At 47.2% G+C, this 12,447-nt stretch overlaps 1 protein-coding gene across 1 annotated transcript; it reads left to right on the top strand.

The window, feature by feature from the left end:
- Positions 1-7,683: 7,683 nt before the first annotated feature.
- On the top strand, positions 7,684-12,045 carry stmn4 (stathmin-like 4). The gene is made up of 6 exons (XM_052053081.1): positions 7,684-7,837; positions 9,566-9,622; positions 9,711-9,806; positions 9,895-10,100; positions 10,494-10,685; positions 10,812-12,045. Exons 2-6 carry the CDS (start codon positions 9,610-9,612, stop codon positions 10,869-10,871), a joined length of 567 nt encoding a protein of 188 aa, XP_051909041.1. The 5' UTR covers positions 7,684-7,837; positions 9,566-9,609; the 3' UTR covers positions 10,872-12,045.
- The last annotated feature ends 402 nt before the right edge of the window (positions 12,046-12,447 follow it).

The following is a 12,447-nucleotide window of genomic DNA, read 5'->3' as shown; positions in this document are numbered from 1 at the left end:
AGACATTTCGCTGCTTCTAAATCATTTTAGGGGAGGCTCCGCACACTCCCGTTTTGGAGCCACTTTTCTGTTCAAAAAAAACAAAGTCCGTGGCTTCATGTGTCAAAGTAAGCAGTGGCGGCGTTAACAACTTTTTGTGTCTCCCGAGTCGCCTGGTAGGTTAGCACAACATGATGAGCAGCCCTTCGGGTTGCAAAAGTTCCGACGCGAACATGCTATTGTCACTCCCTCGTGGTTCTCGTCATGCAATCGGGGTTTTCTTTTTATGCACCATTGGAAAATGGACTCGTTGAATGTGAACGCTCCGCAAGCAACGGCTACTCCGAGCTAAACTTCCATTGCTGTGTTTTTTTTTTTTTTGAAAGCATCCCTGACCCGACGGCCTCCAACTTGTGTTTATTCCCCCAAGATAATGCGCCCTCCCTATCACACGTGGAAATAAATAGACAGACTCTTTCTATCTCTTCTGCTGCGTTGAAGCCGATGTGGCGGCGATGCCGGGTGCGGCACCGGGGAAACAATTTCTCTCTCATTATCCTCATTATCCTTATCACCGTACATTTTTTCCCCAAGAAATCCTCCATGAGTGCGCTCCATTTTGCCTGGTTGGATTCTTTTTGTGCGGCCCGGTAGTCCAGTGGTTAGCACGTCGGCTTCACAGTGCAGAGGTACCGGGTTCGATTCCAGCTCCGGCCTTACTGTCAGCATTTTTTTTTCCTTTATTGTTGCGCTTGGTGGCACGTCGCTTACAGTGAATGATGCAAAAACTGCCATCGTTAGATGACCCGCCGCTTGTGTGGCCTTTGTTTTAAAGAGACCGCGGCCATAAAGAAACCACGCGGGCCTTGCGGCAAGTTTATGGGGCAAGCCCACACCGTTGTGCGGTTCAAGCGAAACCATGCCATGCCAATCAAGACCGGCGGCACCGCTCATACGCCGACCAAAACACTTTGATTTTACTGCCCGCTATGTTATGACCTTGCTTGAGGAAGATGGAAAGAGTGTGCCACCAGTTGCTGTTGGTTACTCCCCCCCACCACCCCCACCCTGCGAGATTTGTACGATATGAAGCAGAATGTACAGTTACAGTACCCAGTAAGCGAAAGCGGTACAGAAAATGGAAGGATGAACAACATTTCGAAAGTTGCTTATCCCAGCTGTCAGTGGGCAGTAGGAGGGGTACACCCAAACGTGTTGTGTAGTATTAGTATTATTATTCATTCATTCATTCATCTTCCGAGCCGCTTGATCCTCACTAGGGTCGCGGGGGGTGCTGGAGCCCATCCCAGCTGTCTTCGGGCAGTAGGCGGGGGACACCCTGAATCGGTTGCCAGCCAATCGCAGGGCACACAGAAACGAACAACCATTCACACTCACACTCACACCTAGGGACAATTTAGAGCGTCCAATCAGCCTGCCATGCATGTTTTTGGAATGTGGGAGGAAACCGGAGCACCCGGAGAAAACCCACGCAGGCCCGGGGAGAACATGCAAACTCCACACAGGGAGGCCGGAGCTGGAATCGAACCCGGTACCTCTGCACTGTGAAGCCGACGTGCTAACCACTGGACTACCGGGCCGCCCAGTATTAATAATAATAATAATAATAATATTATCTGGAACTGACTTTGGACGAGAGGCGAGGCAACAGATTTGCTCAATTCTGCCTTTTGTAAGCGCCACCCTGCAAGTTAATGTTTACCCCGTGTCTGCCGCAAACCACACACATATTGCAGCGGCTGCTTTGCCACTTTGGTGCTCTCTCGTGGGGCTGGCTGGGGCAGGGAAAGGGGGGGGGGGGTGTTTGGACCCAAATGGCCTTTATCGCGATCTCTGCTTTTTGTCAGTTTTTTTGCCGCAAGGTCATTTGCACTCTTCTGGGTATGTTTCGCTCTGACACGAGATGACGCAATATTGTGTTTTCCACGCATTGCTGACATTTTTCTAGATTCTGGTGGTGGTGGTTCGGACTCTTGTTTTAACTCTGATCAATAACTTAATAAAAAGCGACACTGTTTTGATTCTTTTCTGCTGCTCGGGTGTGCCGTTGCCTGATAATACACATCCGCGATTCCGCCGCTATCCATTTTAGAACAACATTGACACAGTTGTTATCCAAACGTAGTATCAGGTGGGTCCATCTCCGCACAAATCCCCGCAGGAAGTCAGATGGTTCGCGTTTCCAGCAGCAACAGCAGCAGTAGCCCGGACCGGATTACTGATTTTATTATGGCTACCGCCGCCGACCAAAGTTACAAAAAAAAGAGAGAAAGAAAAGAAGAAATGAAAAGATTGCAAATCATTGTCCCCAAAATAAATTTCAAATCTTCTCGCGCTTGAGTGCAATCGGCTCCACCTTGCCAATCGCTCGCCTCCCTCATGCTGCCGTATAATCCCGGCAGGAGGGGAGCGGCTTTAATGAGAGTTTAAAAAAAAAAGCAACAGGCTCAAGGGAAGAAAGACCTCCTTTGTGCGGGTGTTCTGCTTCTAATAAAAAATAAAAAATAAAAATAAAAAAAACGGGGAAAGACACTGAAGTATATTTGAATGCGCTGGGCTGAACAGCGTTTACAGGGAGGAGCCGCCCGGCTCAGCTCAACAGTCGCGCCATAATAGTGTGAAGGTGCTTCCAGAGCTAACGGCGCATTACCCGCGTTTCCCTTTACATTTTTGGCTCCTCGGAATTTTCCTTTTCCAAAAGAGCCTCTCTTTGTGCTTTGCAGATGTGCGTGCTTCTCGCAGGGCGCGCCCCCCCCCCCCCTCCCTGCTTCAGAGCGGCTCACCTTTTGCACATTTCCATCAAAAAGAAGCTAGCGTACATCCAGCGCGTCATATGCCGTGTTGACATTTCCAAATTCCTCCAGATTTTTTGGATGCCAGCGCGACCAAACTTTTTTTTTCAGTCTCAACGACAAAGTTCGCAATTCCTCGTGTTTTTTTTTTTTTTTTTGCAGCACGTTTCCTTTCCTTCTGCCGCTAAGACCCGAAGTGATGGCGCCCCCGCAAACGCTAGCGCACAAAGCCCGGCATTCATCCTTCAACGGCCGCCGCGTGGCGAGCAAGCGGCCAACATGACGGAGCGCGACATACGACTGATATTTCGTGGAAAGGAAACGCAAGTCCTGAATGAACAGTGCTCCCAACACACCTGGATTGCCCCCCCCCCCCACCAACCCACCCCCCCAGCATATGAAATGTTGGTATTTGCAGACAGCATGCAAGTGTTCTCAACTTGCCCCTGCTGAATGGATCCAAAGAAGTGCAAACTAGACCCATTGGGCACCCCTGCTGCACATTTTTTTTTGGGGGGGCGGGGGGGGTTTCTTGTTTTGCTCCTCATGATATTTTGCCGGCGGTCTGTCATTGTGTTGTGCGCGCTCAAATACCTCCAAGACGAGCCAGACATCACTTTGATCACCACGTGCTCGTTCTCCACGACCCCCCCCCCCCTCTACCCCCCCCCCCCCCCCCCCGCTTTCTCGCTCCACTGTTTTGTCTTCGCCTTGCCTTCTAATAAATGCAGCCGCAAAGATCTTCCGATTCCGCCTTGCCTTTCCTTGGTATCAATCTTCATTGCGTTCATCCGTGCCTTTTCTTTTCAGATTGCGTTTGATAACGCCCGCTTTGTTGCATCGTCTGCGTGGCGCCGTTGTGACTCCAACGTTATGCTCCTAAAATTCCTTTCAATTGGTGGCATCGCTTGAAATTTTTGAAAAACCGATCGATACATTTAAATGCGTTGAGAATGGCGCGAGAGCAAAGTCGAGTTTTTGTTGACACTTCATGTCACATCTCCAAGTTCTCTTTGACTTCTGAAGCACATTTTATTCTTTTTTTTTGTTGTTTTGTTTTTCTCCACTTGGATCTGAGGGGCCCTCGTTCGGCACTGCAATGACCTTTTGGTTATCCCATTAAAAAAAAAAAAAAAAACCGACACTCACCCCAAAAACAATTTAAATGCCTCCATCTGTTGATGGATTTTTTTTTTTAATGTGTGGACCATTTGGCATGAATTGATAGAAAAAAAAAATGTTGATGGCCGTAGATGTCGTAATCGCATACACGAAATGGACTCATTGGACTCTTCGTTGTTATCTCATCCGCGATGTGACCTTTTTGCCCGCAAAAACAGCAGACAGACGTCTGGAAAATATATTTGGTGGAACACGTTTGGAAAGTGTGCAGGCCTCACTTTTGCCCCCCCCCCCTCTATCCCCCCCGCACGTGAGAGAGTCCATGGAAGTAGACGTCGTGCATCAATCAATTTGTCCGTGCGCATCTGTCACTGCCGCAATATTTCATCTCCCGTGCTGCCCCCCCCCCCCCGCAGATCCGGCCGCTCTGATGTAGAGCCAGAGGAGGAGCCAGGACCAAGGCCTCGGTGTCCTTCCTGCCTTCAAATGGGCACCGCTGGGAAACCGCCAGGGAGCTGGAGAGGTAAGACACAAAAAGGGAAAAAACACATAGGACTTTTTTTTTCTTCTTTTTTTTGGGGGGGGGGGGCTTTCACCGTTCATGGTCAAGGTTCTTCCTTAAATCATTTCGTTTATTCATACATAGGACTTTTTTTTCTTCTTTTTTTTTTTTTGGCTTTCACCGTTCATGGTCAAGGTTCTTCCTTAAATCATTTCGTTTATTCATATGAGCATCTTTGAAGGTGCACTGGAGTGACTATTTCGATATCAACAGTGGGGGGGGGGGGGGGCGGTGCGCTGGGTCAATTTGAAGTGGCCGACTGACAAAAGTGATCCCCAAAAGTCGTCATTCTTGCTGCTGGAGGCTGTAAATTTCCCCAGTGTGGGACGAATAAAGGATATCTTATCTTATCTTATCTTAGTCGTTCTCAGCTCAGTGGCGCGTTTCGCGGCGTTTTAACACCTTGTTTCGGTTTTGGCCTCTTTGTCGTTCTACCGTCTGTGTTTAGAGATGTTGCGGGTGGCTGTTTTAGCTCAAAGCCATAAAAAAACAACGACGACGCATCACCTGCTGAGCTTCAAACTGCAGAAGGACAAATTTAGCAATTTGTTGAACAAAGCGTGGAGAATTTTTGTGGTCGCGGGACTGAATAGATTGGCCTTTTGCCGTTCCGCAACTGAACATATTTCAAGTTTTCTGTCACCTTCACAATTTGATCCTGTGAGGTGGTTTTTAGTCCATTTGGGAAAAAATCCAGACTGGGATTAAAAACCATTAGCATCAGTAAGCGCTGAGCAAATCATTCTCGCAATTGTCCAACTTTGATCCAAGCGTTCCACTCTTGATGTGTCCCCGCTTGATGTTGCGCGTCGCTCCGTCGCCGAGTCTCTTCAAAGCGGTGATTCACGGGAAGCACTTTTTCAAGGTGCAAGCTGGATCAAAGGTGTGCTCGAGGTCTGGTTTCACTTTATGAGTGTGTGCGTGCGTGTGCGCGTGGTGGAATACGATTTTCCACCAGCCCACATCTGTGTTTGTTCAGGGCCCAAACTCATGCAAAATCGTCTCTTCGCAATGTTTTACCCATTAAATGTGCAGCAGAGCGAATAATAGCGGTATCGGTGACACGAGTCATTCAATGCCATAAATAGTCCCAAAATATTAAATGTACCCGGCGCTTTGCCCGGGGCGGGAAGTAGATTCTTATTTTAGAAGCTCGGCTACGCGACAGTTGAACTTGGAAAGCTTCCGTTTGGCATTTTTCCATTTTTTTTTTCTTAAATAAAAGCGCATGTTTCGGGATTAAAGGATGTGAAGACAACCCAAAATGTTCATGGGTTACCCATAGGGGTCATGACCGGGGTGGGGGGGTCCCATTATGTCAGGGGGGTGTCCAACAAATCATCCCCTTCGAACTTTGTTCATTGGCTTCAATTTTCAAGTCGGGAGTTACGCTGTAAAAGTCGCTTTAAATTGATTTTTTTTTTTCTCTAAAATTTAGACCACTGGAGCAGAGGTCACTGGAAGCCTGAATAGCGAAAGATACGTTTGGTTAAATGGAGCGTGACGCTTCCGCCAAACAAATGTTGAACCGGGAACAAATAAATAAATAAATAAATGGGAAGCTCTTATCCGCCCCCCCGGGGAAAATATTCCCCTTTTTTCAGTTGGCTGTTACCTCGGCTCCTGTTTGTTGAGTGGGTCACCACCTGGATCCGTTTTGAATGCTGAAGGGCTTTTGAATGCGTTTGGCTTCTCAAGGCTTCAAATTTCATTTTCTTGCATTTACTGTCAAGTGTGTGATTTCTTTCTTTCTTTTTTTTTCATTCTGCAACTCCTGCCCCCCCCCCCCCCCCCTTCTAGCATCTTTTGTCTCCTGGGTGTTCCCTAACTGGCTTTCGTGCTCCACCGGATTTCTCCTCCTTTCTCTTTCATCTCAGCTCACCGGGAATCTCAGAGACAATCGTGATCTTCTTTCCTCCCTCCCTCCCTCCCTCCCTCCCTCCCTCCTCTCACTCAGTCTTCCCTCTCATCGGTAAGTGAGCTCATTTCCAGGACTTGCACACTGGCCAATGTCACACATTGGCTTCCCATCAGTGACGGCGACTCGCGAGGGGAGGGGAGGGGGGGGGGGCGCGGGGGGCAGGACACACCCTAATGTGACCCGCCGCCTCTCTCGGCGCTCTCTTCCGGCTTCTTTCTCTCTGGCTCTCTTGCATGCAGCGCGTGTGTTTCCGTGCGCGCCGAGGTGACATCATGTAGCTTGTGAGCTGAATGCAGCATCAAAGGGCGTGACAGCCCCCCCCCACCTCCCTGCTTTCCTTCCCTACCCCCGCAGTAGTGATTTTATTTGTTTGCATTTATTTATTTCCCCCCCCCCCCCCCACGAATGCCGTCCTGATGCCTTTTCGCCAATCATTCATTTTCGACTTGTTCTCTATCGATTAGTCTATCTATCTATATCTTCTATCTTCTATCTTTATCTATATATATTGCGCGTCGTCCCGCACGCGGTCTGTCCTTCCGTCTGTCCCTTTTCAAAACGTACCTACTTCACCGCGCCGCCGCGCGCCGCCACTGCGCCGCCACTGCGCCGCTCAGGTAGTGGCTCACAGTTGAACAGCTCAAAAAGTTGAACCAAGCAACAACACTTTTGTGGGCCAAAGGCCCACCTTACCAGCCTTCCGCAGGAACTAGCTGATGAGCCGCACGGAGGGCGGCGAACCAGCTAGTATTGTTCTAAAGTACATTGCTTGTCCGGTACAGTATCATATTTTTCCGTCAATAATCTCTCATCATTTAAAGCAGATTTTTAAAAAAATGTTATATTCTTTTTAGAAGTGGAGGCAGGCCAGCAAAGAATGTCATTGCTCAGTGCTCATGTTGCGTTTTTACAGTGCATATAGCAAATGCTTCTCTGCATCGTTTCAAAACTGTAACTTGAAAGCTGGACTCGTCTATAATTGATGCTTGAGTAAGGAAGTAAGTTGTCGATTGTTGCAACTTGCTTCTGTGTTTATGAGTTCATTCCTTGAGCATCCTTTGCTGTGCTCCTCACCGACGCACATCCACGCTTCCACATTTTCCGACAGGCCGCCACCCGACCCCAGCATCCACTTGGCCTAAAAGCGCACACACCCCTGCGCGAGGCGATAAATCACCCATTGTGCCACCCACCCTGCATGACGACACAAAGAGCGGAGGGCCCTCCCCCACGCCTTCTTGTTCTCTGCTCCTATTGGCCGCGAGCCCTGGATGCTGGCAGAGCCTCCGACCAATGAGACGTCTCCAAAGTGATGTCATGGAGGCAGCGGTGATGCTGTTGCCGATGCTGTTGCCCGGTGCCTGGATCTGCACTGCCAGACCGTGGGGGGGAAACCAAAGTCGCCAGTCGAGCGTTGGCAAGACGTGTCGGCCAGAGGGGGTGAGTCTCTTATCATGAATGATCGCATCCCTATTTTCATTGAGGTCGTTGATGAAGAGTTTTGATATATTGACTCCAATATGTGATTTCATCAGGGGGGGATTGAATCGGGGGTGTAGGTGGGGAGAACTCGGCGTACCCACAACGTGGGTGTCATTCCATATGAATAATCCATATGTGGAAATGTGGCTTTGTGTCTGATTTGGGGGAGTAAAGGAAGTGTGAGGCTGCATGTCATGCAAGTGTATGCAGCAAAAAGGCTGTGGGGGGGCGGGGGGGGGGTTCTGTGCTCATGGTGGTTAAAAGATAAAAAATGGAATCGTCGCTGGTGGGTGTATATTTAATTAGCAAGGGATGTTTTGTACAATTTTTAAAAAATGGCTGCACTGACTTGAAATTGTCCCGCTTTATGAGTGTTATGGGCTGTATTTCAATAAGTGTTCATAATGATTGGACGACGCGCACTTGAGAAAGTCGGTATGTTGTCTTGAAAACATTGGGAGAATTATTGTTTACAATAAGAAACTCTTAAACTTTTTTTGGAAAAGATAGACGAGATCCTTACAAGGGTCGCGGGGCGTGCCGGCGCGCCTTCTTGGGGCTGTAGGCGGGGGACACCCTGAACTGGTTGCCAACCAATCGCACGGCACGAACAACCATTTGTGCTCACGCTCACACCTTGGGACAGGTTAGAGTGTTCCATCAACCTGCCATGCATGTTTTTGGAATGTGGGACGAAAGCGGAGTACCCGGAGAAAACCCACGCAGGCACAGGCAGAAAATGCAAACTCAACACAGGGAGGCCCAAGCCAGAGTCCAACTCTTGTTACCCGTGCACACTGTGAGGCGGACGTGGACACTCCTTCCACATTCGAAGACTAAAACTGCTCCCTATCTAACCTTTCTACACCTCTTGTCCTCACAAGAGAGGCCAGTAAGCTGGAGCCTATCCCGGCTGACTTTTGGGTGCTAAGCAGGGTACATCCTGGCGTGGTTGCGAGTTGATCGCCAGCCACTTGTAAGGAAACAACCATGCTCACGGTCATTGACATCTGTGGACAAGTAACATGCATGAGTTTTTTTTTTTTCGTTTTTTCACATGGGAAGTCAAAATCTGGGGTGGGTGACACACACACACACACACACACACACACACACACACACATGCACACACAGGTACAGGAAAACAGACACAGGAAGCCTAACACTTTCCTTCCACTTTTATCGCAGTTGCTGATTGCATAAAAGTTTAAATCACTTCTCAAGATTTAAAGTCGACTTCCCTGCAAAAAAAAAAAAAGAAGAAAAAAGCATCGAGCAGTTACGGTACTAAAACACAACAAAACCCTGTTGAATTTTTAGCAGTTTTTAGCATGTGGTGGGTTGCTTTATTTTGGGGGGGGAATGGCCAAATGATGATTATTCAACATTTCCCCTAAAAAAAAAACACACCAATATTTAGGAGCTAGCGCACATGTGTGCGTGTAATTCATTATTCATTGTCACTTCCTCGGTTGGCTTCTCTCCGTCTTTAATTAAAACGTCAGGAGCTCCCTGGCCGGAGAACTGATTTATCTCCCTGGGGTTTTATCTTTCGCTTTCTCCCATTGTTCAGATGAAACCTGGATGCATTTGCATCTTTTTTTCTTTTTTTTTTTTAATTGAGTTATTTAATCTGGTTCATCGTGTGACCTTTGACCTGCTTCATTGATGCCCGTTTCCCTGCAGACTGAAAAGGAACATCTTTGAAAAGCAACGTAAGCACCGAGAAGATGACTCTCGCAGGTAAGACTGTCATTTTGATGATGCGAACGAACTCGTCCGGTTGGTCTGACTGTAAAAAAAAAAAAAGAACTTGTTTCTCTGTATCCAGCCTACAAAGAGAAGGTGAAAGAGCTCCCCCTGGTGTCTCTGTTCTGCGCCTGCTTCAGGCCACAGAATGTGGAGAAGGCCACGTACAAGGCCGAGGGTAAAAAAAAAATAAAATAAAATAAAATACCGCTTCAACTTACATGAACGATAGCATAAAGTGACAATCATGAATCGCGACCTTTCAGACGCAGTGGATCTGGGATGGAGCGCCATCAAGGACGTGGAGGTCAAAGAGTTAAACAAGAGGGCGTCGGGTCAGGCTTTCGAGGTCATCCTGAAGCCGCCCTCGTTTGACGGCTTACCGGAGCTCAACGCGACCATGCCTCAGCGCAGGGACCCGTCCCTGGAGGAGATCCAGAAGAAGCTGGAGGCCGCCGAGGAAAGACGAAAGGTGGCCAAAGGGAAAATCGTGCTTGATTAATTTCTAAATAGGTACAGGACAACTCCGAAAAGATTTTCTTAAGGATTGTCAAATATAAGTTAGCGTTAATAAATTGCAAAAGAAATCTCCAGCTATATGGCGTGTCGGTGACAAAGCCAGATGGGCAAACCCAAAGACTAAAGTGTAACCTTGGCATTCATCTGGCCTTTGTGTGTCGGCTGATTTATAAAGGGAAGCGGTCGCTTTGCTGATAAGAGCATTGAGGGGGGGGGCGTGATGGGACGGGGGGGAATAAAGGGAGGAAATGGGAGACGGGAACGATGAAAAGACGGGCATAAAAAGACCAATCGCACGCACACACAGGCGCACATCGTCACTCATTCATTGTTCCTGTGCCGGCAGTGTCAGGAGGCGGAGCTACTGAAGCACCTGGCCGAGAAGAGGGAGCACGAGCGAGGGGTGATCCAGAAGGCCTTTGAGGAGAACAACAATTTCATCAAGAATGCCAAGGAGAAGCTGGAGCAGAAGATGGAGGCAAACAAGGAGAACAGGGAGGCCTTGTTGGCCGCCATGTTGGAGAGGCTGCAGGAGAAGGTACCCGATGACACCTTTCCAGCTCGCTAGTTCTCGGAGGCTTTTGCTGCGGAACTGGCTTCTCCCTCATTGACGTGAAGGTTTTCAGTCAATTGAGCCGCCGTTGTCGCTCCGTTTTCTCGGCAGGACAAACATGCGGAGGAGGTGAGGAAGAACAAGGAGCTGAAGGAGGAGGCCTGCCGATAGATGCCCGTAGAGAGAGTCCCATTGAGAGCAGACTAGAGATGGTTTGTGTTGGATTTTTTTTTTTTCTAATTCAGGAATACGAAAGAGATCCAGGAGAAAAGAAAGGAAGAACTCATAAAGCAATTCAAAAGATGGGAGAACTTTCATATTGATGCGTGTCAGAACCAGCTGTACAAAAAAAGCTTTACAAAAAAAAAAAACGCTTGGTGTGGAACAAATTTCATGTATCGAATAGAGAGGATGGATGTGTTTGCAATTTTTTTTTTTTTCCCAGAAGCCTTAGTGATACTTCCTCATGATTGTGTCACTGCGTGTGACTCATTTCAGGCATTCAAGCTTTTTTGTAACGGAGTCAAAAAAAAGGAAAAGGAAAAACAACAAATGAGTAGAGGAAGGTGCAGTTGGAGTCGTTTTCCGCGGAAACTTCCAGAACCTAAAAATATCGAGCAAATAATTGAATAAGAGTAAAAGGATCAAAATTAAGTTTTTTTTAAGATCTAAATTGCTCCGCTTGGTTCTTTTTTTTTATAGCTTGATGCTAGCTGCCTATTTAGTGAGTAGCAGGGTCAACGAAATTAGCGAGCACACACATTCAGCTTTTGCGCTTTCTGTATATAAATTTGAAGGCATTCTTACCAGGGAGTCAAATATGAAAATGATGAATTTCATGTTAGATTTTGTCACCATTTGGGATTTATCACACTGTTTAGGGATATCGAGAGAAGAAATTGGGTCGGGGGAGTTCAAACTGCTGTATGTTGCAATTTTCAGGGTCTTTTAGGTCATTCCATGTTGTGTAGTTGTTAATCCGTCGATGACATTTATAGCACGAATTGCACTCTTACTTTATCAAGCACAACTCGGAAGCACACGTTCATACACGACAGCCAAAATAAGCATGCGGTGTATAACGATTTGTCAGCCAAGTTTTGGGGTTCCACTGACAGGTTTGTTGGAATTCATCTTTGGCATGTGTCACTGTGCTCTGTCAGTTTGTGAAAGATACAAAGAAAAAGATCAGAAAAGATCAATGTTATTTGCTTGAGTTGTTGAGTCATACGGCTTTTTTTTAAACGCTGAAAATGTTTGCACAGTAATTTGGAAACGTGTGACGATTTGAGTGTATCCATTTGGCATGGTCATTGGTCAGTATAAAAAAAACTGCTTGAATGAACGCTCATGTGACTGTGGTTGTCATTATTTCTATTGATGTATTATCTGTATTCATATTCAAAGTCGTGAAATGGTGAACGGGTAAGAAAGAAAACGAACTTAAAAGAGGAAAGTCCTTAAATGTGAAGAGAATAAAGTCATATATGCACAAGAAAAGAAAAACGGTCACAGGAATAACCCTGTGGGGTGGGATCCAAGAATTAAGTTCGATTTTTACAACATTCATTCATTACAAGAATATTGTCTGTGATATAAACTGGTCCCACGATCTCTGGGTGTGCGAAAACAACTCTTGCCAAAATGCCTTTGCGATCTCCTGTACAGTAGGTGGCGATATACACCAAGGAGACGTAATACGCCAAAACGTGGAACAAGACAAGAAGAAGCCACACATCCGTTCAAT

Source organism: Hippocampus zosterae, chromosome 19, assembly GCF_025434085.1.
Source record: "Hippocampus zosterae strain Florida chromosome 19, ASM2543408v3, whole genome shotgun sequence".
NCBI classification, from domain to species: Eukaryota; Metazoa; Chordata; class Actinopteri; order Syngnathiformes; family Syngnathidae; genus Hippocampus; species Hippocampus zosterae.
Note: the sequence above shows the minus strand (reverse complement) of the source record. Positions and strands in the feature narration are given on the sequence as shown.

What these genes read in the sequence shown, in the direction of transcription:
- stmn4 (XM_052053081.1), top strand. An exon ending in CCGCCGAGGAAAGACGAAAG is followed by an intron (nt 10,101 to 10,493) that starts GTGGCCAAAGGG and finishes CTGTGCCGGCAG; the next exon opens with TGTCAGGAGGCGGAGCTACT. An exon ending in TGGAGAGGCTGCAGGAGAAG is followed by an intron (nt 10,686 to 10,811) that starts GTACCCGATGAC and finishes TTTTCTCGGCAG; the next exon opens with GACAAACATGCGGAGGAGGT.